Here is a 26,087-nt window from a genome sequence, read left to right as displayed (position 1 = left end):
TTCATGCCCTCTCCTCCACCCCTCCCATGCGGTGCCCACCGTACCAAACGTTGTAATTCAACCCCCGGCTGCCAGTCCTAGGGTTCTGTCTCTTTTCTCAATTACCCCAGGAACAAATCAATTATTTGGAGGTCCTCATGGTTTCTAGTAGCTAGGGCATTGCAGCTCTGGCTCATATTACACACTAACTCATCATCCTTCCATTACACGCTTCACACCCAGCCACATTTGCTTCTGATCCGCAGTGACACCCCCCCCACTCCTTTTTTTTTTAACTGCAGTCCAATAGCGCTGACATGGTTAGGAATCGGAAGTAATGGCTATTGAAGTCAACTCCCTGAGTAGCGGAAGCTTGAGGCAGGGACGGGGAAGCCTAGAACGTGCCTCTCTCCTTAGCAACATCGTCCCCTCCCGAGGCCCTGCTGGCCAAGGGGCAGCGGCCAAAACCACGCATCCCGGGGCTCCTACCCCTTGGCTCCTGCCACCGCGGCTGCTGCTATGGAAACGCCAGGCGTACACACCGGACTGAAATTAAACACTCATCCGGGACCGGAGCCGGGGTCAGCCTGCTGCCTCGGTCGCCATAGCAACACACGGAGGGGAAGGCAGCGAACAGAGCGCGCTGCGCGGGATACTCACTCCATCGCGGGGCTCCGGGCGGCCAGGCGCGCTGCTGCGGGGCTCTATGGCGCTGCTCGCTTCTGCCAGAGCCGGGCGCTCTGGTCGCGCGGCGCGCGAGGTGGAGCCGGGAGCGTCTCCCCTCCCCGCCCGAACCCCCTCCTCCCCTTGAGGGTTGAAAGTGAAAGCTCAGGCTCTCTCAGCTCCCAGCCTGCGAATAAAACGGGAAGCAATTGGATAATGTTGTTCGCTGGGCACTAGACAAGCCACTCCACTTAAGTGTTTGGGGAGGGAGCGCGCTGGCAGCTGCGCGCCGGGCGATGTGGCCACCAGCGCGCAGGGCCCCGGCGCCCGAGGCGCCAGGTGCGCTGGCGGCTCCCCTGGGACGGGCGGCGCGGCCCTGAGACGCCGGGGACCGGTGGGAGGGGGAGGTGCGCGGCTGCGGCGGGTGGCACAGCCCACAGGGCGCAGGAAAACGATTGAATCATTGGCAAGGTTGCAGCTCGGAAGTTGCCAGAGGAAGAAGCATCTGGCCTCTGCAAATAGCAAGTACTGCCCCCAACAGGCTGGGCACAGGTTCGGAAACGCAGCTGAGCCAGCTAAGTGGGCATCCATCTGAGTTTCCCAAGGTAAACTCCAGCTGCGCTGCGGCGCGTTAATGCGGTGTTCCATCACTTTGGCTGCCCCACGCCCTTCTTATCACTCCACGTTCTGCGTATTCCCGCCTGCCAGAAAGATACTGCCCAGCGTTACTTTCCCCAATTGGTTCTTTGAAAACAAGACATACTGAATATGGTTTCCCAAATTACCACTGCCCCACCCCACGGTTATAAGCCTCCCTGGGGCATATATTCCCTCCCTACACCCCCTCTGAGAATCCTCTACTCCTAACGGTTTCCCGAGTGGGAACCTGGCTCCCCATCCAGGGGCCCTGCACCTGCTGCAGTGAAGCGTAGATGGGACAAGCTTCAGGCTTTCACTGTATCTTACTGCCCGGCCCCTCTGTGAGGAGGTATCTGCTAGGTGCTGAGGATGCAACCCTAAGCATAGGCATCACGGTCCCTGTCTTGGTGGAGCTCACAGGCTAATGCAGAAGGACAAAGCACAGAGAAAGAAAAAAATAAACATCATCACAGGCTGACGATATTGCTATAAAAATTAAGTGGTAAAATGCTGTGATGAATGTTTTTAAATTAACCTGTGATGATTACACAACCTTGAATTTACTATAAAGTATTAAATTGTACATTCTGGGTAAATATAATAATTGTATTTCATTATGGCAGTTAAAAAAATACTCTGATGGAGAATCAAAGGGAAGAAAACCAGCTAAGGAAAGGTGTTCAGGAAAGCCCCCTGAAGGGACTGGCACGAGAGGGGGAATGGCTAAGACATGCAAGCCACAAGGGAAAGGGCATTCCAACCAGCCATCAGCTTGTCTGGTGGCTCTAGATGGGGAAGAGCTCTACACACTCAAGGGACTGAAAGGAAACCAGCACAAAGCGTTCTAGGTAGATTCACTCCCTTCCTTTCTCTCTGGAAAGTGAGCCACAAAGTCAAACCCAGTGAAGATTCACAGAGATGTTTTGTGGAAAGAGATTATAGATCTTCTCCAGGTTTCCATTCAGAGAATCCAGTGTGAATTTGGAGATCAGAAAACCCTCCCTCAGCCCATGTCGCTCTGTAGCTACCATCCTATCTTTACTCTTCCCCTTCATAGTCAAGCCTCTTTAAAGGATTGCCCATACTCACCATCTCTACACCCTTACCTCCTATTTACTCCTTGTAGCATATATAATTAAGTTCAGCTGTGAGTAATCAAGAGGCTTAACCAAGAAACAGGTTTGTCTTTCTACCTCTTGTAAGTTCAGAGTCCTGGACCAGTTTAGCAGCTCTCAAAGAGCTAAGAGACCCAGACTCCTCCAAAATGTTGCTCTTTTATTTGTGGTGTCCCTTCCTAAAGTCATTTCATGATCCAAGTTAGCTGCTTAGGCTCCAGCCACCGTGTCTGCATCCCAACCAGCACAAAGGTGGAAGAAGCAAAGCAGAAGAGGCAAAGGAAGCGTACCAGCTGCCTTTTAAGGAAGGCTCCCAGAAGCTGCCTCAGGACACTTTCACTTACATCTCTTTGGCCAGAATTAATTCACATGACCATGTGAATAGTCAGAAGCATAGCATAGCCAAAAGTCAGGGGCTCCATTCCCATGAAAGAAGGGGAAATGGATACTGGGGGGACAACCAGCAATATTTGCCATATTCCTTGATCCTTAGCATTCTAGCTTCTGCCTCCCGGGTACCACTGACCCTGCTCCCCATAGAGTCACCAATGCTGAATGCAATGGGCATCTCTCAGTCCTCTTCCTGTGTAACTTATGACCAGCATTTGACATTCTGACCACTCCTTTTTGTATTTTTTACTTTAAGTTGGGTTTATTGAGGCAGAAGTTACAAACAGTAGAATTCATCCTCTGCAGGTGTACAGGTCTGTGAGTTCAGATACATTATACAGTCGTGTAACTACCTAGTAGTTACAATACAGTCACAATACAGAACATTACCATCACCCTAAGCAGTTCCTTTGAGTCTCCTGATAGCAATCCCCTCCTCTCATCTCCAGCCCCTGGCAACCACTGACTTGATTTTTGTCCCCATGGTGTTGCTTTTTTCCAGGATGTCATATAAATGGAATCAAAATGTAGCCTTTTGTGTTTGGCTTCTCTCACTTTGCAAACACTTTTGAGAGTCCTCCATGTTGTTGTGTGTATAGGCAGTTCCTTTTCATTGCTGAATTGTATTCCACTGTACAGAGGCGCCACAATTTATTTATCCATTCACCAGTTGATGGATTATTTACATTGTTTCCACTTTGTGTCAAATACTAACAGAACTGCTATATACATTTGTGTACAGGTCTTTGTGTGAACATATGTTTTCATTTCTTTTGGGTCAATACTAGGGTCACTCCTGTTTTGAAGCACTTCTTCTATGACACCACACTGCCTCGACTCTAGCTACCCCTTATCTGCTACCTGTCTCTTAAATGTCCGTGTTCTGCTGGGTCTGTCCTCAACTCGCTGCACTTCTCACTGTGCATACCATCCCTGTGCAATTTCATCTCCTGCTGTGGCTTTATTTACCCACTGACATGGTGCTCACTTCCAAAACTAAATCTCTAGTCCACATCACTCTCAAATTTCAAAACTGAATATCCGAAGGCCACTGTAACATCTTCACAAACACCTCAAACCTAATATGTCCGAAATTCACTCATCATTTTCACCTGTAAATCTCCTCCTAATACCCTGCCTACCTATCCTAACAACAGAGAGGGAAGTGTCCTCACAGAAACCTGGGCATTGTCTTTGATTCCTAACTGTCCTGACTTGCTGTACCCCGTCAGTCAGCAAGATTGATCCAGGCTACCTCCTGAATAGCCACAGAGCCATTCACTTCTCCCTATCCTCATGCTGTAGATAAAAAAGCCTCCCTCCTGGCCTCCTGGCCTCCAGTCCCATCTTGTTCCAACCCATTCAACTGAACGGCCAGAGCAATCTTCCAAGAACACAAATCTAATCATATAATCCCCTTGCCTAAAACCTTTCAATGGGCATCTCTTAAGATAAAGGTTAAGGTTTAAGATAAACCTTGCCTAAAATCTTTAAGTTAAAGGTTAAATTGAATTGTAGGTGCATCTAAGTTCTTTGAAGTTAGCAGACTGACTATTACAATTTTAAAATGCACTAGAAAAACAAGATTTAATATATTTTATAGGGCTGGCTTAGACTTTAAGAGTTACAAATACATCATTTGCTATGTTTAATTTTAGGAAAAAAATAACAGGCTTTAGAGTCAAACAGACTGATTAAAATTCCAGCTTGGTCATTCACTAGCTTTGTGAATTTGAACTTATTACTTAACTTTAGTCTCAGGTTTCTTTACCTATAAAATGAGGACAATAATACTTATCTTTAAAGGTTAGTTTGAAAGTTAGATACAATATGTATACATTGCCTAGCACAGTGCCTGGTACTTAGTAGATTCTCAGTAAACAGTAGCTATAATAAGTTATCTCATCACCATCATCATTACATTGTAACTTTCCTCTGAAATCTCATATATTTTAACAGCCATCTTTATGTATCTTCACAGTATTCCTTTGAAGAGGTGAAACCAATACAGATAGAGATACTTAGATGATCAATTTGTTTATTCTCATTGATTAAATGAGAATGTTACACTAGATAATATATTTATTTATTAAAAATTTACATATATATGCATATATATAATATATATAGTATAGCTACAAAGTAGCAGGGTATGGCTAGGTGGATCCATTGATACACATTCTCTAATAGTTTATTCATATAAGCTGAGCTCACCAGGTACTGTCAACACACCAAATACATATTAACTGACTTGGAAGTCAATAACTTAACAGAACCAAAGTCTTCAGCCTCCTGGTCTAAAAACAGAATGACCAGCTCTGAGAGAGTATCTACCGGGATTTTTATATAGGTATAATTAATAAACTTTAGAACAGGAATTTTTAAACTGGGGATCATGGTGGGCTTTAGAAATCTGCCTGAGATTATAGGCAGAATTATGAATTGAGGAGTGTGTGAGGGATAGAGAGTAGGGTGTCCATAACCTACACTGGGATCTCAATGTTTCCTAATTCAAAACAAACTCTTAATATGACTACTTTAGATATAATTCTGAGCATATTTGGTTAAATGGTTTTCTGGTTTACTAAAAATAAAAACACACAATTAGAAGGGGGTGGAGAGAAACAGGAAAAAGTGTTACTTCAGGCAGTTTAGCTAAAAGTGAGGAAGAAAAGTGTGAAAATGGGCACAAGACAACAAAACAAAATAACAAAAATGTCAGTATGGAATTCTTCAGTGTAGGACAAGCAACCCTACACACCACAGTAGCTCCTGAGACCATCACAGGATAATCATATTCAGCGATTTGTGTTAAAGACTAAATGGACTTTCAAATTTTTCCATGTATATTAGGTTGTTAATTTTATACCTCGCCTAGGCTGAAATTTTAGTTACTTGGACAGTATATTCAGTGCTCATGTTCACTTTCCTTCCTTATCAATGTTGGATAAATGGAGATATTATTATCATTTTAAGTCTATCTGGGAAGGAAGAAAATAAAAATAAGCACAGTCACTTTGTCAAGTTCTAGGTACCATTCCAATACATTCACAAACCCAAAGCAAACCATTAGATTAATAATTAAAATATAAAAACATCAGTCTTTTAATTTGCTTGGCATTACTGGATTTCAACTATACTCCTAGAAGTATTATGTCCTGTGGAGCTTTACGTACTTTTTATATTTTATAACAAGGATCATTCTACCCTTTTACTTTCATGTCAATAATGTTACTATTAGAGAGATGTAGGAAAGAAAGCTATCTCTCACAGAAGTTGGGTATTTGTTCATCTGGAGCTGCTCATGTGTGGGGGGCGGGTATAATTAAACAGTTTACAGAGCTGCATTGATCTGCAGACCCCCTCCCACTTGGTTTACAGAGCTGGAATTAACATCATGGACTCACTGTTAGCCTTCATGTCTCACTCTTCTTCCACCATTAATAAGTTCTCTCTGAAAACATGGCCCTTCAAATAGCTTCTTGTGATCCTACTGATGGTGGGTAAAATTAGCCCACAGATCGTGACAGGAAGGATGCCACACAAAGAGCTCTTTTCTTTGGTTAAACATGGGCAAAGGTAGTCTCTCTTTTTCATAGTCTTCTATTGGTTTCTCTCTACATTTATGAGTCTGCTCCGACAAGACACCGATAGCACTGACTTCTGAGTCACGGATGATTCTTGCAACCGCAGTCTATTGATGATGGGAGGGATTCTGGGGGTTACCTAGTCCAACAGCCAACACAAACTTCTATGATTGACCTGGGATCATCTTCCTTGTTGAAACACATTTATTGTTTTCTTTTAGCTCAAAGAACTGAAAAGGCCTGTTTGTTTTTTGTTTTTAGAATCCTCTCATCCACTCACAAGATGACGTATGTGTTCAGAACAGCCCATGATTATGCGTGTACAGATGTAGCAAGAAAACTTATTTCACCACTGCCAAGTCTGACCTATGATGGAAGATGAACAATGACCTCTCAGAGATAACCCAGTGCCACCATGGACTCATCAAGGGGACTTTGCCAAGGAAAAACTGCCCCTTAACCACACATGGGAGAGAAACCAATCCAATGTCACCCAGACACGCTACACACTGGTTAAGCTGAGAGCCAGAAGAGCTAGATGAAGTTCAATTGCTATAAGGCTATTAATACTAAATTTAGTATAATCTTATCAGCTCTCCTTTGCTGAATAAAGCTGAAGAAGCTAACTGGTTACTTGGTGGTATCTTTAAAGGTAGGCTTATGTATATCATCATTAAATACTTTCATCTCCTGATACAGACATTAAACGTCGACATTAAAAGTAGCACTACCTAAGATGGACCTCAAGTTTTTTTGGAATATGCTTTGAGGAGGCTCATTAGAAAGATGGAAACCATCTCTCTCTTCTGAGAGCTGGAAACCTGGATTTATCTTTGAAGTAGAATGTTCTTTTGCTGTAGGAAAAATGTGAGGAGAACATTTACTTATGCAAATGCAATCAAGTACCCATTAGACTGTAAGTCCTATGGGGACAGGGATTTATTTTTCCATTTTGTTCACTCATATGTCCCCTAGAACAGTGCCTAGCACATGGTAGGCTCTTAATAAATATTTGTTGAATTAAAATAATGAGAAAATTCCTCTTAAGCAAGACCTCAAGAAGTTGTACTTTCTTGGATGTATCTTTTGTCAGATCCAAGTCTTTACAGTTGACGGTTCCCAAAGAAATGCATCTTTCTCTAAGTATGCATTGACTGCCCTCTGCCTGTATAGTACTGTTTGTGTATGTATGTTGCCATCTAAGGAATCAGAGACATGGTGCAGATCTGTCTTCTCTTCCTTTGATGCTGAAGAAGTTTTGTAAAGGAACTAGATAATGCTCTAGGCAGTACAACTTGGTCTAGATTTCGATGATTCCCCTATGATATCAATACTCAATAAACCTAGACTTTGGGAATATGTGTGGGGCCACATATTATGTTTAGTATCTTTCAGGGGTCCACAGGACAGAATTCCATTCCTGTAAGTAGGGCCGGGTTTCCAGTGAAGGAAGGAGGTAGTCCCACTGTCAGTCACCCTGGGAATGGGTCAGCCTTAGGATGGGAAATCTGACCTGCAGAGAGCAGTGTTAACAAGGGTTACGGGAAAGACACTGTGGTAGGCACTGGGACTACAGCAATGCATGAGACATGGTGTCTGCCCCTTAAAGAGCTCACAATTTCATAGAGGAAGGGCATATATATAATCAAAATTGAAATACAATGTTTTAAGTGTGATTACAAAGGTGAGGCGTAGTAGAGAAATAGGAAAATCTTGCTGGAGACGTTGATGCTTGGGCTATGTCTTTAAGGATGAATAACATTTAACCAGGAATGTGCATGTGTGCACATGTTTGTGTGTATCTTGGTGTGTCTGTGTGTCCAAAGAGGTAGGGAAAAGTAGAGAGAAGATGTTCCAGAAAGAGGGACCAGCAAAATCAAAGACAAAGAAACAGGAATCAGCAGGGTGATGTCTACATATTTCTGGCATTTGCTGGAGTAGGAGGCAAAGAGAAGGACCACAATATCACTCCACTCCAGAGGCCCCATTTACATACGACAGAGTATAATGGTGCCCCCTGGAGTTGTGGTCCTGAAGGAGGTGGTTAAAAGTTAGGCTGGAGAAGGTCACTAGAGGACTTTGCCTGCAGAAGCTTAAGTAAGGGACAGGATGACGTTGGCAAACACAGCATCCCTTCTTACCTCCAAATCACAAGCAGGGCACTGTAACTGGAGACACTCAGGGTCTCTTAGTTTAGGATGGACAGCTAGTTAGAAGCCTGCTGCCACAGTTCAGACAAGAGATGAAAAGGTCTTAAATTAGGGCAGCCATAGTTGGCATGGAAAGGAAAGAGAGTCAAGAAATACGCCAGGACACAGAATGTGTGGGTAAGAGAAAGGCACCAAGCCTCATTCTCACGGCTCGAATGACTCACTGAAAGATAAGACCAACTGAGACAGAGCATTCAAGAGCAGCCTAGAGGTGCCACCAGGGGATTCTGACCTCAACAAACGAGCGGCTGATCCTCATTTCCCTCTGGGCTGGGACCACCTTGTACTTTGTTGTGTGACCTATGAAACACATTAAGCTGCTCCCAGGAGGGCTATGCAGAGAGGTCAGGAGAGAAGTAATATCTGAGGAACCAATGGAATTTAATTCTCTGCCAATCTGGATTGCTGTGAAAGTACGGAATCAGAAGACTCAGAGGAAAAATAAGTGATACAACTGATTCTTCAAACGTTGTATTTTTGGTTATATGTTAATCTAAAGAACTAGGTAAGACACTCCCAATAAGAAATCATTTGATTTTCAGGTAGCAAACTTTCCATCATTAGAAAGATCAGTAAGTTAGTCCAGGCATCCTCCCAGCTACCAGTCGCCATTTGTCCCCTGTTAGATCTCCATTCGCAGATAAGTTTTTAAATATTCTCCTTTGAACCAAGTGAACTGCACCAACCTTTCCCTCCCATCACCTTTGTCAGTTACACTGACTGACACGCCTCAAACCTCTGTAGGCCGGTATCATCCTCATATCATGTGAATGTTTTATGCAAACCCTTTCATCATAGCTTCTTGACCTCCTCAAACCCAATGAATTTACTTCCATTCCACTCAAGGCAGCTACATCCACCAGATTTCACGTTGAAAAGCCAAACATGAACGTAGCCTATTTTTAAAGAAAAGGTAAGTAACAGTCTTGTTTTACTTTCTCGGATTTCCAGAATCCACGTTCTTCCATATCCACTTTTTCCCCCTCTACCCCTACAAACATACTGCACCATGAAATTAGCAGGGGGTACTGCTGGGTTGAGGTCCAAAGCTCAGGAAAGAGACAGTGCAGTGGCACCTCCACGCTCTTCTGGCTGTCTCTCTCCCAGCCACGCTGGATGTGTGAGCAGTCCCTGGGGGTACAGATTTGGGGAGCAGAAGCTGAGGAAAAGTATGGGACCACAGCAGTTTCCCTTCTTGCTTCCCAGACCTACTATTCTTCGTCCTGCACCTCTCACACTGTTTAGGAAAAATGGAAGCACACCCTGGCCTCTTTCTAATGAGTAAGAGAGAATGCTTCCACGTACATCTCCAGTGTTTGCCCAATGAGTATGACACCAATGAAATGCCAACCTGGGCAGTGAACCTGAGTTAGTGAGAAGGCCCAAGTCTGGGTCCGGCTAAGATTTGTAGCCTCCAGGGAGACAGTGTCTCAGTTAACCATTTGAAATAGGGTAATCTTTTTTTTTTTACAGCCCTCCCCACTCCTTTTCTATCTTCTGTGCCATTTTATCTAAGATGCTAGCCAAGGATAGTTTCAGGTGAGTTTTTCAACTCAGCTCACAAAAGACCAGGCATGTATTTTAAATGAGTAAAGAGGGCTGGGTAGAGGGACAATAGGGAACCGTGGGGACTATGACCGACCGTGGGGACCATACTCCATGTGGAAGCGGTACCCTCTACTCAGCCCCAGCCAGCTACCACCATGTAGAAATATAGGTCTGGTGTGCCTAGAACTTCTCAATTTTCTCAAGGGAAACAAACACAAAATCTTTATTTTTGTATAAAATCTCCCCCAAGAAAGTGGTGAATGACTACTAAAAATTTTTAAATAATCCTATGGCTCAGAGGGCCATATTTGGCCCTTTCCAAGCCCTGGTTTAAGGGATCAGCTGCGATGAGTTTGAATTTCACAAACCACATGGATATTTCACAGTTTCCCTGTAGAGTCACATACTTGGCTACATGGCTATCTAGTGATCAATGGGCAGCAGAGGAGGCCTCTGGACTTCTGTGAAAGATGTTGGTTGATATGAAGGAGGAGAGGTCAGGGCATACACGAGTTTTCTTGAGGGAGTTATGGGTTTCAGGACAAGTCAGAACAAGCCACTTAATGCAGATAAGTGACAGGAGGGGAGCAAGAATACTTCTTACCAAACTCAGGGGCAGCAGCAGTCCTTGAATGTCCCACCCACCACCATCCCCCACTCCTTCCACGGAGATGACTGGCTCGAAGCCCACTCTCTTTGGACTGTATGTACCTCTGACGTACAAGACGGCAGCCAGAAGCCCATATGTCCCAACTGTCAGACCCTCTGCCTAGGGTGGTATTTCTGCCTCCCAAGTTGTCCTTGAGGCCTCTTTGACCTACTCCCCTGTTCTCCAGGCTCCCTGCCTTGACTCATGGTTCCAGTTAATGTTACAGGTAACTTTTCCCCTGGGCATTCTGTTCAACTTGACCTACAGCCCTCTGTGCCAGCATCTTAAGCAACTTACAAAGAACTTGAGCTAAGTGTGTTTGTCTCCAACAACACAAATAACTTCCTCCCTTTTAATCTTCCATATACATAAGCATCATTTCCACAGCTCTCCAAAACCAAAACATTAGAAAGTGTTTAAGTTAAAACAAAAATAGTGACCAGGGGAGAGGCTGGATCTAAAAAGTGAAATTGATCTCAAGAACCTCAGAACCTTTCCCAGCCTCACAATCCTCCCACAGAGATTCCTATTTCCATGGAGGGCACTTAAGGACAAAAAATATTTTAAAGTTCCTTTCCTCATCAAATGAATCTCTGATGCTCGGATTTCAGACACTGTGACTGGTCTTGGGAAAAATATTTGGGTACCGGGTAGTCTTTCAAATAATACTGATATTTGAATGAATATTAAAGTTCCAGTATAAAGGAACAGATGGACCAGATCAAATACAACATTGTGCAAATCACAGGATTCTCCCATCCAAATAAAATGCTAACAATCAATGCTTTTTAGAATACTTCTGGGCTTGGACCTCCTGCGCTACAAAGCAAAAGTGTTCTAGAATATGTCTTGCTTCTGTGCCATGTGTCTTTCAATTTCCTTATGAAAACGAAAAGAGGCCTGTGCCCCCATCAGCCCCGCAGGAGCCAGGTCAAGCACCAAACCAAGTGCAGACTGCCAATCTTAAGAGGGGTGAGGGGAGGACACAGACTCCGGGGCAATCTGAGGTCAGAACCAGCAAACTTGAGGAGTGGCAGGGTGAGGATACCAAGAAACCCAAGAAAAAATGTGTAATCTTATAAGTGACTGGATCTGAGTACAAGGAAGTAACGATGGTTAGATGGAGGGACAAGCAAGTCTCAGGGGTCCTCCTGTAAACATTTCACATGGTGAGACCACAGGAAGAGTTTTCAGGTGTGGACTGTGTTGCTATTATTAGCGTTAAGTGTAAAGAGTAAGCGCTTCTGGGGCTTCCCTGGTGGCGCAGTGGTTAGGAATCCACCTGCCAATGCAGGGGACATGGGTTCAAGCCCTGGTCCGGGAAGATCCCACATGCCGCGGAGCAACTAAGCCCGTGCGCCACAACTATTGAGCCTGCGCTCTAGAGCCCGCGAGCCACAACTACTGAGCCCGCGTGCCACAACTACTGAAGGCCGTACACCTAGAGCCTGTGCTCCGCAATGAGAGAAGCCATCACAATGAGAAGCCCGCGCACCGCAACGAAGAGTAGCCCCTGCTCGCTGCAACTACAGAAAAGCCCACGTGCAGCAACGAAGACCCAAACAAAGCAGCCAAAAATAAATTAATTAAAAAAAAAAAAAGTAAGCGCTTCTGAAAATTTGGACAGTTTTGGTTTTTAACACACCCATAACCCATTCTGCCTTGCCAGAATCCTGGAGCCCATAGGGACAATGGTTACTTGTTGGCATATCACATATTTGGGGCATTTTCTTTAGTTTTGACTTTAATCTTAATTACTAAGGTTTTCTTCAGTTGTTGAAGTGCCTCTAATAAGTCATCACCTTTTTTTTCTTTTACTTTGATACCATATCAAAATCTCAACCAATAAAGAAGATGTGGTATATATTGATACATACAATGGAATATTAGCCACAAAAAAAGAAAGAAATCTTGCCATTTGCAGCAACATGGATGGACCTAGAGAATATCATTCCAAGAGAAGTCAGAAAAAGAAAGACAAATATTATACGATATAACTTATATGTGGAATCTAAAAAAAAAAAATACAAATGAATCTACTTACAAAACAGAAAGACAAAAAAAAAAAAAAAAAAGGCTTCCCTGGTGGCGCAGTGGTTGAAAGTCCGCCTGCCGATGCGGGGGACACGGGTTCATGCCCCGGTACGGGAAGATCCCACATGCCGCAGAGCAACTGGGCCCGTAAGCCATGGCCGCTGAGCCTGCGCATCCGGAGCCTGTGCTCCACAACGGGAGAAGTCACAACAGTGAGAGGCCAGTGTACCGCAAAAAAAACAAAAACAAAACAGAAAGAGACACACAGACACAGAAAAGAAACTTATGGTTACCAAAGGGGAAAGGTACGAGGGATAAATTAGGAGTATAGGATTAACAGATATATATCACTATGTATAAAATAGAGAAGCAACAAGGATTTACTATATGGCACAGGGAACAATATTCAATATCTTGTAATAACCTACTATGGAAAATAATCTGAAAAAATATATATAAATATATATATAACTGAATCACTCTGCTGTACACTTGAAACTAACACAATATTGTAAATCAACTATACTTCAAAAAAATCTCAACCAACCCTGAAGACATATCCACTATTGGCAGAGATGCTAATTCTCGAGCTTCTAATAGGTGGCTGCCTGAATAGAATGAGCTACAGTTAACTATATATATAATAAAATACTTTAAAATTATAGTATTGATATATCAGAACAAGCTACACCTTGGTTGTTTTCAATATATGAGGCTTTATCAAGTAATATCATATTAGGATTACCATCAGGGTTGAATACAAGGCAGGTCAAAAATGAAGATGGTGGCACAGACTGGAGATTGGTCACTTATAGGAAGATTGAACAAATAAGGAGATACATGTGGATAATAGGTTTCTCAGTATCAGAGAATGAAGTAATAAATATAGAAAGGAAAAAAACCAGAATAAAATCTGTGGTGTTGGACTGAAATTAGGGGTATTGGTGCTACCTCATGGTTTTCAATTTACATATAGTTGTATGTAGAGATAAATATAGATACAAATGTGTGCACATGTAATATATACACACAAACATATATTCCCTACCTCCACCCACTGCATGGGAACAGTGACACCCCAATAAAAATGAGGACATCTAGTCCTCAGGTCTGGGTTTCTAGATATCATTCTCCACTAAAAGAACCAGTGCTTCTTGGAGAAATGACTTGTTCTAAAACTGGGACTGGAAAAGTACAAGATGAGCCTGAAACAACTTATGGCAGAAAGCAAAGAAGTACTCAAAGAACGATGGAACATATTGAAAGGACCCAGGCACCAACCTGAACTGATTTGGTCTCAGGGGCCATGTTGGGGGCAATAGAAATAATGATAGAAACAGATTATAACCCACTGAATGAAAGAGAAATCCGTGAGTCAATAGTGGTTGAAAGGAAAGAGGGAGGGAAAGAGAGAGAAAGCAGCTTTAGCTGAATGATAAATGGGCTATTGAGAAGAGAACTTTATAGAGGAGAAGCCTTAAAGACACCACTTCAACCAGGTGATCAAAGTAAACAACCCCAGTAATGGGACCAAATGACACCCTTCTCCACCTGATAGGATGCTGTGAGAAGAGTAAGCATCACTTCTGTGCTATTCCTGCCAAAGATGCATAACCTGTGTTAGTCATAAGGAAGCTTCAGGCCAATTCAGATTGAGGGACACTCTATGAAATAAATGACCTATAATCTTCCAAGGTGTCAAGGTCATGAAAGTCAAGGGAAGTGTGAGGAACTGTTCCAGACAAAAGAGACATGACAACCAAATGCAACTCTTGTTTCCGAACTGGGTCTTTTTCCTACACAGGATATTATTAGAAAGCTTAAGTGTGGTCTGAGGATTGTACAGTAATAACATATCAAAGTTAATTTCCCAATTTTGATAGTTGTATTGTGGTTTTATGGAAGAATGGCCTTGTAGGAAATATCATACACATTAGACAGTGATAGGACATTGGGTTTGCAAATTACTCTCAAATAGCTCAGGAAATAAGAGGTCTTGGCAGTATTTCCAACTTTTTTGTGAGTTTATGATTGTTTCATCTGTTAAATATATACGACTATGCATAAAATATATAAAGTTTGTGATGTTAATACACTGTAACAATTCCCTTGATAAACAGACAAAATATATCCATTATCTTGTATACAGATATTTATTTTTTAATAATTATACCAGTATAATCTCAGGATTTTTAGTAATTGCTGTCTTTAACCAGAGCAATCAAGTTTTTTCTCTAGACACAGAAAACGTGAAGCAGAAAAGCAAGAACTATATAGCTATTTTTGTCCACAAGTCTCTTTCTATAAAGAAATTACCTTTTATAACTTAATTCAGTTGAACACACGATTTTGTGATTTTGTAATCTTTTTTAAAATTTTTACTGAAATATAGTTGATTTACAATATTGTGTTAGTTTCAGGTATGTGTGCAGTAAAGTGATTCGTTTATATATATATATATAATTTTTTACATTCTCTTCCATATAGGTTATTACAAGATATTGAGTATAGTTCCCTTGATTTTGTAATCTTAAACAAAGTGATTTTAGGTAATCTAACTAGCTAAACTAAGAGAGAATTTAGGATATTCAAATTAATTAGGCTTTCCATGAAAAAAATCTATCCAAGACTGGCATAGAGGGAAGAGATAAAGTTGTTTTTAAACTAATTTATTAAGTCAGTTTAATTTTCAGAGTCATGTTGATTATGAATATTTCAAAAAGCTGTTTTCCATACCTTTACATTATGATATGTTAAAATCTCCAACGTGGTTTTTTTTTTGTTTTTTTTTTTTGCTGTACGCGGGCCTCTCACTGTTGTGGCCTCTCCCGTTGCGGAGCACAGGCTCCGGACGCGCAAGCTCAGCGGCCATGGCTCACGGGCCTAGCCGCTTCACAGCATGTGGGATTTTCCTGGACCGGGACACGAACCTGTGTCCCCCGCATCGGCAGGCGGACCCTCAACCACTGCGCCACCAGGGAAGCCCTCCAACATGTTTTAAAGAAAATTTTTCCATTTGATTTTCTAATCTAGTATCTAAGGCTGTAAATGAAACTCACACTTAAGCCTTTTTTTCCCTAGGTTATAGCTTTAGCAGAAAAAATTTCTTATATAGTCAACATATTTAAATCATATTTAGAATTTTTAGTTTCTCTTATTTTACATTTATACAAGCACTTAATATATTGAAATTTTTATAGAAGTTAACCAGAAAAGGTATTTGCTCCTGATGGAGCAAAACCTATGATTTTGAGATCTTATAATCTAACTTATCAACTCTCTCTAGAGGTAGACAAAGTATCTCTATTTGCTCAAAAACTATTTCATATTTATAAACCAGGAATTTTTATCAACTCTTATATAAGTTAGAGGAGTTTAAGAATTTAAGGTAAAAATATAGGCACTAACATTTATTAAGGATATTGATCAGTTGAAGAATAAAAATGTGCAATTAATCACCATTTGTTCCTCTTGGGAAACACAGTATTGAAAATCTGTGTAATTTTGTGATTTTTCCCTCTGAATTTACCAAAATAGTCTTTCTCTTTTTTTTCTAGGTCCATTATTTTTTCTGTTCTTTTTTTTAACAATAGTGATAATCTCCTTTCTTTTGCCCTATTTTATAAATCCTGAAGAAAGTAATTTTGGCATTATTCAATTGTTAAGAAAAACAAAAGCAGACGGTTGAATACTAAGGATTCAGCTTCCTTTTAATTTTGGTGCAGGAATTTTAACTTAGCAGATATTGGCACAATTGGGACCACAATAAATGCACATGAAAAATTACCAGAATTCTGAAAGAAGAAAAAAGGCTCTGAGCTTGAGGGTCAGAGGAAGCCAAATTGACACAAACCGAAATACATAAACAGAGAGAATCTAGGAAGAAAAACACCAAACTTTTCAAACTTGCATTCAAGTGCCAGGAACAATCAGAATCCTCAGGCATACAACCAAAAAAAGGTCACAGAAATCAGATTACAGATTCTTATCAACTGCCACTTGACAGAAATCACTCAATGGCCAGGCCACAGAATTAAAACCCAGATGCCACCACTGTTGTCACCAGGGTAGATTCAACCCACCCTGTTCAACTAGAGCAAGAACCAGAAGCAGAAACAAATGTGACCAAGAATCAGTTTAGTGTGTGAGAGCCAGAGAACCCAATCGCCACATAAGCATTATGACAGGAGCCAAGAGAAGATGAGCAGAGGACCCAAGGGGTCCAGGACCAGAAAAGATCCAGGTTCGCTTTAATCTACACATTCACAGTGGAGCCTTCAGAATAAGAGTCAAAGAATAACTCAAAGACATATGGTAAAATTATTAGCATACTATTTAATTATGCACAAGAGAAAACAATACATTAATTTCCTCTAAAAATAAAATAAAATAATACAAAATAAAATGACTTAAATATGAGAAAGGGAACTAGAGGAGACAAAAAAACCAAGCCACTTTGATTTCTTGCTTCGGTGGTAAAAACGCTGATCTGCCAGCAGCCAGCAAAAAGGCCTGTCAGGTGATTTTTGCCCTCAGGCAGCCAAATGGGTCATCAAAGGAAGCCATTTCAGTTGTTTATTCTGCAGAAGACCTGGGGGGTTAACTTGGACACATACAAAACAGGCAGTCTCTGATCTATGTCCTGCAGCGTATCCTTTGCCAGCAACCAAAACTTCAGGTCTGCACCATTTTCTTATTCAAATTGTTCACTGATAATCGAAAAGGTAAATTAAAAGAAGTCAAAGCAATTCAGATTTCAAATGAAATTGAAGGGAAAAAAAAGCATCTCTACTACTGTAGGTGCAGGAAGCCTTGATTGGTCTTGCTTTCCCCCATCAAGACTCTGCCTCACCACCCACTACTTCGCCTTGTTCTCCACTGTTAACAATCTTGCCATCCTGTTGTTTTTCTTCCAAGCACACAAGGTGTGCTTGTGGTGGCTACTGTTCAAGTGACCAACTTGCTCAGGGTTTCCTGGGACTTTCTGATTTAGCACTGAAAGTCCTGTATCCAGAGAAGCCCCTCAGTTCCAGGCACAGCGGGACAGTTGGTCACCTCAGTACTTTCCCCTTGAATTGTAAGAATTAGGTCCACACTGCAAGGGTAATAAGATCCAAGAAAGCTGCACTTTGAAGAGGTTTCTGGAAGCATCTTGCATTTTCTATCTTTTTTAATTGTGGCAAAACATACATAACATAAAATTTACCATTTTAACCATTCTCAAGTGTACAGTTCTGGGGCATTAAGCACATTCACATTGCTGTGCAACTATCCATCTCCAGAACTTTTTTATCCTCCCCAACTGAAACTCCATACCCATTAAACACTAACTTCCCTTTCTCCTCCCCCAGCCCTTGGCAACAAGCATCCTATTTTCTGTCTATGAATTTGACTACTCGAGGTACCTCATATAAGTGGAATCACATAATGCTTACCCTTTTGTGCTTTTGGTAATTTCTTAAATTATAAATTGAATTTTACCGATTTTCAATTATAATAGCTAAAATAACCAGCTGTTGACCGAGCACTACTAGCAGATGAAATCAATATCCAACTTGTTTTTGGCCCTCTACTCACCTTTAAAAATTTATTTAGTGAATGAATGAATGAATGAATGGTTTCCCTACCTCTGCCTCAAAACTTGGGCAGGCCCCAGGACTTTTGCTGGTCACTCTTAAGGAGTAAGCAGTTGGTCACTTTCAGTAACAAACAAAAATCTCAACTCCAAAATCAGGGCACATGTGATGTCTTCTCAGAAATCCTGCCATCTTCTTACTCATTTGGGGGGTGCTTTGTGTTTGTATGTTGATACCCACTTGGCCTCTTGGTAAGAGTGAAACCCCTTGTAGCATGCACACATTGAGGAAAGAAGAAAGCAAACAGTCCATCATCTCAAATCATTAGCAAATCTAATCTAAAAGACATTGAGCACAGGCATTTGATGGGAGGCCAGTTGGAGTCCATCTACCTCCATACCTAGCCTCTTCCTTTAACTGTAAAATACCAGAGACTCTGGTCCTGAAAGCTGGAATTTCCTTGCACTTATTACATACTGTAATATTCTTTAATTTTTATACCAAAGAATTATAGGTTCACTGTTAACAGGTAGAATGCTACACAGATATAAAAAATTAAGTTCATAATTTCCCACACCAATCTCATCTCCAATTCCCCAAAGGGGGAAAAAATATTAACAGGGTAGAGTCTATCTTCACCTCTTTTTCCTCATAAAAATATTGCAGCACAGTATTTCATAAAAATCATTAAAATTTTGCATCATAAAAATATTACATATCTATGTACATATAGATGGATGTTATATTATAGTAATTATATTATATTCTTATCTTGTATCTTGCTCTTTTTTCCTAAGCAGATCATAGACTTCCCCCTCTGAGTCTCTGTAATTCCAAACTTCGGTATGTTTTCCTCAAGAGAGAACAACAGTGGCTACTCAGGGTGTGATTTAAAGGCATAAATATAGAGGAGACGTTGTCTGGCTGTCCCAAGCTGGCCTTGTCTAGCTATGAAAGGCTGCTGACTTTCATTCATAAAGCATAGGTGACTATGTTCTTGAATCAAAGAAAAGAAAGGAAATGAATGAATGCTCCTTTGATGGAGGAGATGAATGACCGAATTAAGTAGCCAGTTGGTTTAATTACAGCTTTCAGTTTTCCCTCATTAATAAGCATTGCAACCATTCCACCTCTGGTCAAAAATAACAAGTAGGTGGTATTGTGTTTGTGATTATATATCTGAAATCTATGAAGGGAAAAACAAATAGTAAATTCATTCTCTGCATTTTTCTTCTTATGGTTTACATGTGATCTACCTATTTTGCTAACGTCTCACTGTTTCTAAACGGTGCTTTTTAGACCTTCAGCATCTGTAATGTGAGGAATGCTAAGTGTAAATGCAGATTCCTAGGCCATGTTTTGACCTCTCCTGGATCAAAATATCTGCAAATAGAATTTGTATCAAAAAAGATTTCCACGGGTGATTCTAGCATGCACTAACTTGTTTGAAAACTACCCCTAGGCCTCACCACAGGCTCAGAGGTTTGCTGATCTCATCTTTTAAAAGACTCTAACCATCTTCTCTAGACTTCAGATACCTAGCATCCCCCCACCTCCTCCCCTTTTCTGTCCACCACCCCCAAGCATGTTACGAGAACAGGAAGCTTGCATACTCTTGGGTCCAGCTCTATGCAGGCAGGCTCTGAATAGCCCCTGGGTCCCCAGAAGAACATGAAGAAGGAGCTGCTGATTTAATTGGGCCTAAGAATTGCCCTTGACTCTTTGTGTTCAGACCTAGGAAATAGTAGTTCTGCTGGGACCCTAACAAGCATTGGAGATAAAACGTTTTCTGTCTCTAGGAGAGGCTAGAGCAGCATGCAAACACCTTTGTGGATGCTAAGAAGAAAGCCAAGAAGGGAAAGAGCGAGGATTAATAAAGGTAGTGACTGCCTTTTGCATCTTGTCATTCTCAATACCAACAGTCAATGACAGTTCTCGAACGAGTATAGGTCAACATGTGAATGAGTGACTGGATGAATTTGTTTCATACTTTTTGGTGACCGAAAACAACAATAGCAACAACAATTTCCTAATCCCTGAGATTATTGCCCACTTGAAAAAGACACGTGGGTGCTTCATATTGGTCTACAGTCAGAATGTCATCTGTAACTTTTACTAATGTCTACAAGGAACACTGGTGGGAACTGATTCAATAGGCTTTAAAACTCCGGAGAGTAAAGCATGGAATTCCCTGGAAATGCTTTGTCATGAAGACACTGCTAGGAAGCAGCTCTGGAGGAGCTGTGTGGGTGCCTGATTCAGAGCCTCATAAACATAAAAGAGAAATAGTAAAACTGAGAAAAGCCAAGGTCAGAAAGCTGCCTTGAGCCAACACATTACTGCCCACCTGCTAAGTTCTAGGCTATTCTGCCCAGCCTCAAGGACCCTGAGCTCTTTCCAGGTTCTAATTTGACCAGGCATTTATTAGGTTATAATAAAAGGAGGAATGAAAGAAAACAGATTCTTTGGAGAGAATGGACAACAACATTTCATGGGAAAAATGAGAAAATTAGCCAGAAGAAAGACATAAATTTGCCACCAAGACATCACAGTTTCTTCAAAGATACAATTTGCCTGCTGAACCTATCCACAAATATTTTTGAAACTCAGAAACATGCAGCACATTCTCTATAGGAGGGTGTTACTGTGACTCGCTCAACCAGGGACCCTGTCCTGCTGGTGGACTGACACTATGATAGCTCCCAGTGTTCACCTCCTGGTATTCACCCTCCGTGTAATCCCCTCCCCTTGAGAGTGAGAAGGCCAACAGAATACAGCAGAAGTGATGGGATGTCACCTCCATGATTATGTTATAATCTCTGTCTTGCTAGATTTTCCATATTGCTTTCTCTGCTTGCATACTTTGATGAAAAAAGTGGCCACGCTGGAGAGGTCCACATGGCAAAGATTGGAGAGCAATCTCCAGCCAATAGCTAGGAAGGACCTGCAACCCTCAGTCAAACAGTCCTCTGGGAACTGAATTCTGCCAGCAACCTGGATGAGCTTAGAAGTGGATCCTTCCCAGCTGAGCTTTCATATGAGACCACAGCTTCAGCTGGCAACTTTATTTCAGTCTTGCAAGGAACCCTAAAACAAAGGAATCAGCTAAGCTATGCCAAACTCCTGACCACAGAAACTGTGAGTTAATAAATGTATATCATTTTAAGCCACTAAATTTGGGGTAATTTGTTACACAGCAATAGATAACTAATGCAATCCTGATCCAACCTGAGATATCGAGGAAAGAGTGTCTGGTTTTCACAGTTCTGAACAATTACTCTTGCTGCCCTTGCCTTGCTGGAGTCTGTGAAATAAGACACATTCTTCCAAGCTGCCTGTATCCAGCACATATATGACAACCTCTGCAGCCAGGGGGGTAGAGGGGTGGGGGGAGGGGCGTGCTCTGAGAGGTGCCGAATGGGAAAGTCATTTAGTCCATGAAAAGATACTGATTTGTTAAAACAGAAACTGGTATTAGCTTGTGTTCTAAAGAGCTTTTAAATCTCAGAGAAGAGGGTGATAAATTGAGTGCTACGTCCACATTTTCAATCAAAGGCTTTAGTTGTAAGTAATTCCACATGCTGTAACCATCAGCAGTATGCAAGGAGGCTGCCATATGAAATAAACCTTCATTTGCCTGAAGCCAGAATTTATATTTTCTTTAAGATGAGATTCACATCAACACACACACAGACACACGCACACGTGTGCGTGCGCGCGACTGTTTTTGTGGGAGGATGGACTAACTGAACTCACTTTTCAATTGCATCAGCTTCTTTTTTAATGTAGTGATGAATGGATTCAATTAGATGAAAACCATACTTGTGGTTGACATATCAGGAGTGTTATTTCTTCCCACAGATTTCATCAGGCACAATGACTAAAGGCACTGCCTTTCTTTGCTGTCTTTCCAGGTTACACTTATAGGCAGCTCTCTGACCAGAATCGTGTAGATGATTCTTAATGTGACACTGGCATAAAGGAAAAGAGAAATCCTCTGAGACACTGGTCAAGAGACAACAGGTTCTTTATTCTCTTTTTACTCTTCAGGTCTCCCTGGACTCAGCTGACCAACAGAGTATAAGACCTGAGTCACACAAGGCTTCTCTTTGTTGAATTTGTATATTCCCTCAATGCAAAGTTCGGGGGTCTACAAGGCCATCTTTACCTCTGTTATCAACTGCAAGTTAGAGAGCCCCCAAGATCACCCTCGAGTTTGATAATTTGCTAGAAGGACTCACAAAACCCACTGGAAGCTGCTGTACTCACAGTTACAGTTTATGACAGCACAGGGACACAGATTAAAAGCAGCTAAGGGAAGAGGTACACAGAGAAGGGTCCAGGAGAGTCCCAAGCATGGGACCTCTAGCACAGGACTCTAGTGGAGTTATGCAGACACTGTTTATTTCTCACAGGTGCAATGTGTGACAATATGCATGAGCTACTGCCATCCAGACAAGCTCACGTGAACCTTGGTGTCTAGAGGTTTTATTGGGGCTCAGTCACATAGATATGGCTGACTGCCCATGTGGACAACCTTAGTCTCCAGAGGTCAAGTTCACGCCTCATGACCCAAGGATCCCTACTATAAATCACACTGCTAGCACAGACTAGCTGGCATGGCCAAAGGTCCCCAGGTTAAACAAATCAGGCAGGACATTCCAAGATCTTAGAGGTTACCTCCCAGAAGCCAAGGGCAAAGGCCAGGCCTCTCTGGGGGAAAGGTTAATCCTTTACTGTGTACCATACCAAAGCCTATGCAGATTTTCCCCGTTCCATTGGGCAGAATTTCCCTGCAACAACTCTCCGAACTTACACCTCCCCTAATCTCTTCCGTCCTCAAGAACGGCACCAACAACCGCCCAGGTGATCAAGCCACTACCACCCTAATCCATGGAGTGTTTCTGGTGAGCGCAGCCGGGTAGGTGAGGGTAGCGCGGGCCGGGGACTGCCGGATGCCGCCGGGATGCTGAACCCCGGCCCTCCTCCCCCGAGTAGGACCCCAAGCGAGCCCCGCCCGACCGCCGAGCCTCCAGCCATGGCTCCTCTGCTCACGAAGTATGCTTACCTGCAGAGCCTGGCCAAGAAGATCTGCTCCAAGCCCAGGCCCGAGCTGCAGAAGCGCAAGTCGGCTGGCAAAACTCGAGTCTTAGAAGCTGCTGGGCTCCTAAAAAAGGAGAGGAAGAAAGCACTGAAGAAATCCCAGGAACGGGAAGAGAAGGCTGCCGAGGCCAAGGCCCGGGGCCCTGCGGAGAGTCTCAGGTCAGGAAGCCGGTGACAGCCGAGGAGGAGGAGGCCTCCAGCTCCACCGGGGCCCCTGCGCACGGCCTGGACAAAGAGCCTCTTTACCTGCCTTGGACGTCCTGCGGCAGCGCCTGCCTGAAAAGATACTGGAAGCGCGGGGCCAGGACGGCGCCAAGGAGCTGTCTCCCGCCGTTTTAGAGAAAAGACGTCGGAGGAAGTGTAGGAAGCAGGAGCGCGACCGGAAGGAGAAGCAGCACCAGAAGGAGCTGAGGGCAAAGCGGAAGGCGCCCGAGGCCTCCGAGGGCGCTGAGCACGCTGAGCGGTCCTGAGGCGCCCCTCGAGGAGGCGCAGGGCCGGCCGGGGCTGCTCTTCAACAAGGTGGAGGTAACCGAAGAGAAGCCGTCCCGCAAGGTTCAGCGCAGGAAGAAGAGGCAGAAAGGGAAGGGCAACCTGACGCCGCTAACAGGCAGGACCTAGGTAGCAGCTGAAGCGCCTGCGGGCGCGGCAGGCCCGGCTGGAGGAGCTGCGGGCCGCGGACGCGGGCCAGGCCCAGGAGCTCGAGGCAAAGATGCAGTGTGCGAACCTGCTGGACAAGGCCGAGGGCGTGAAGATCCGCGACGAGGAGCACCTGCTGAAGGAGGCCCCGAAGCGCAAGAAGAGAGGGGCGCAGCGCCAGCGCGCGTGGGAGAACCGCACTGCGCGTGTGGCGGACAAGACGCAACAACTGCAGGACCCGTGGCGGCAGAACTTGCGCGAGAACAAGGAGGCCGAAGCTGAGCGGCGCCTGGAGAAGACCCGGAAGAGGGGCCGCATCCTGCCCCAGGACCTGGAGCCGGCCGGCCTGGCCTGAGGGCCCGAGCGGAAATCGGACGCTGCCCCGCTGCCCTCACCGACTTTTCGGGGCTCAGGCCGCACGTGCAGAAGAGCCTTCAGATCCGGGTAAGGGGTGACCCAGATCCGGGCTCCAGCCCCCTCTGGTGAGGCCAGAACGCTCCCTGAAAATTCCGGGGTGGGGGACGAGGGAGTGGTGAGGAGGGAGTGGCATGGGGAGGGGCTGGGTCTTAACTGGCCCCCTCCTCCTCTCCCGAGTTCACAGGAGCAGGAAGGGAATGGCCTGTGTGGCTGCTGTGTCAGCCCCAAAGTCTCTTGGAAAGGACAAAAACCCAACTCCTGTAGCCAAAGCTGAAGGCAGAATTGACAGGCTTGGTAACTGGGGAAAGGCGGGGCCATCCTCAGGCTGCCTGGAATTGAATTATTCTAAATTTATTTGTAAGATGGATAAAGATTATCATTTAAGATAAACATGCACATTAAAAATCCTAAAATAACCGCTAGAAGATAGAAACAGTGTTACTAAACTAGAAAGAAGAAAAATGGAGTGGGGTGGACAGTGTCAGTCTAGGAGGAGGTGGGAGAGAAAGTAAAACCTAAAACTAAGCCGGGTGAATGGAGGATACACAGAGGCAGAGTTAAGTCCAAGCCCACAGGCAGCCAGAACGAATGCACGTCGACAAAACTCAGATGAATTTTATGGTATGTGGATATTTCCAAAAAACTGTTAATAAAATTCTTTTGACTAAACTCCAGTTAAGAAACAGATGGTAACCAAAAGGAAGCTGGTGTTGGCTGTATTATAAGATGAAGTCGACTTTAAGATAAAAGGCACTGCTAAGGAGGACTATCACCACGTAACGAAAAGGGGTTCATATCACCTGGAAGGTAGAACAGTTGTGCACCAGGAACATAGCTTCAAATCTGTCTAGCAGAAACTGACACAACTACAAGGAGAAATCAATTCACAAACCAAAGTGGGAGATTTTTAACATCTTTGTTAGGAATTGATAAACCAGGCAGACAAAATCAGATGGATATGGAAGGTTTGGATGAGAATATTTATAAGCTTGATCTGTTGGACACACAGAACAGTGTATCTGAAAACAGTATGTACTTCAAGCACACATGGAACAGTGGTGAAAACCAACCATCTCCTAGTCCATAAAGCAAGTCATATTTCAAAGCATCAGTGTCATACAAAGTATATGATCTGGCCACAGAACAATGAAAAAACTTAAGAGGTAATTGTTAAAGTTTCCTGTTTGGAAGCTTAGAAGCACACTTCTAAATTACCTGTGAGTCAAAGAATCATCCCTGATGGATGTTAGTGAATATTTAGGACTGACAGATAATGAAAATGCTATGCGTCACAACCCTTTCACAATGACATCCAACGCACTTAGCAACAGCTATTTTCTGGTTTGTTTGTTTGTTTGTTCCCTGCCTCCCACCCATAAAAATATAATCTCCATGCAAGCAGGCACCAGTCTGCTTTTTTCATACTTGTATTACCTGCTCTTAGAAGAGAGTCTAACATATAGTAGGTACTCAATAAATATTTGCCTGACAAATGAACGTATGTCCTTTTCTTGAAAGTCAACTGGTAACCACTGGTTTAT

General features: G+C 43.1%; 1 protein-coding gene and 1 pseudogene across 2 annotated transcripts in view; one reads left to right on the top strand and one right to left on the bottom strand.

Moving 5' to 3' along the window:
* PALM2AKAP2 (PALM2 and AKAP2 fusion) overlaps nt 1-26,087 on the bottom strand; it is a 615,632-nt gene that overhangs the window by 506,080 nt on the left and 83,465 nt on the right. For both annotated transcript variants that reach the window (XM_089913542.1, XM_022579084.2), the window contains one exon: nt 23,459-23,557. In XM_089913542.1, the coding sequence (XP_089769668.1) occupies nt 23,459-23,557 (99 nt within the window). The remainder of the gene's footprint in view (nt 1-23,458; nt 23,558-26,087) is intronic.
* LOC149749024 (surfeit locus protein 6 pseudogene) lies at nt 23,844-24,653 on the top strand (annotated as a pseudogene).

The sequence above is a fragment of the Delphinapterus leucas genome, chromosome 6, assembly GCF_059928025.1.
Source record: "Delphinapterus leucas isolate spDelLeu-1000000601 "Yukka" chromosome 6, BTC_Dleu_Yukka2, whole genome shotgun sequence".
Taxonomy (NCBI): domain Eukaryota; kingdom Metazoa; phylum Chordata; class Mammalia; order Artiodactyla; family Monodontidae; genus Delphinapterus; species Delphinapterus leucas.
Note: the sequence above shows the minus strand (reverse complement) of the source record. Positions and strands in the feature narration are given on the sequence as shown.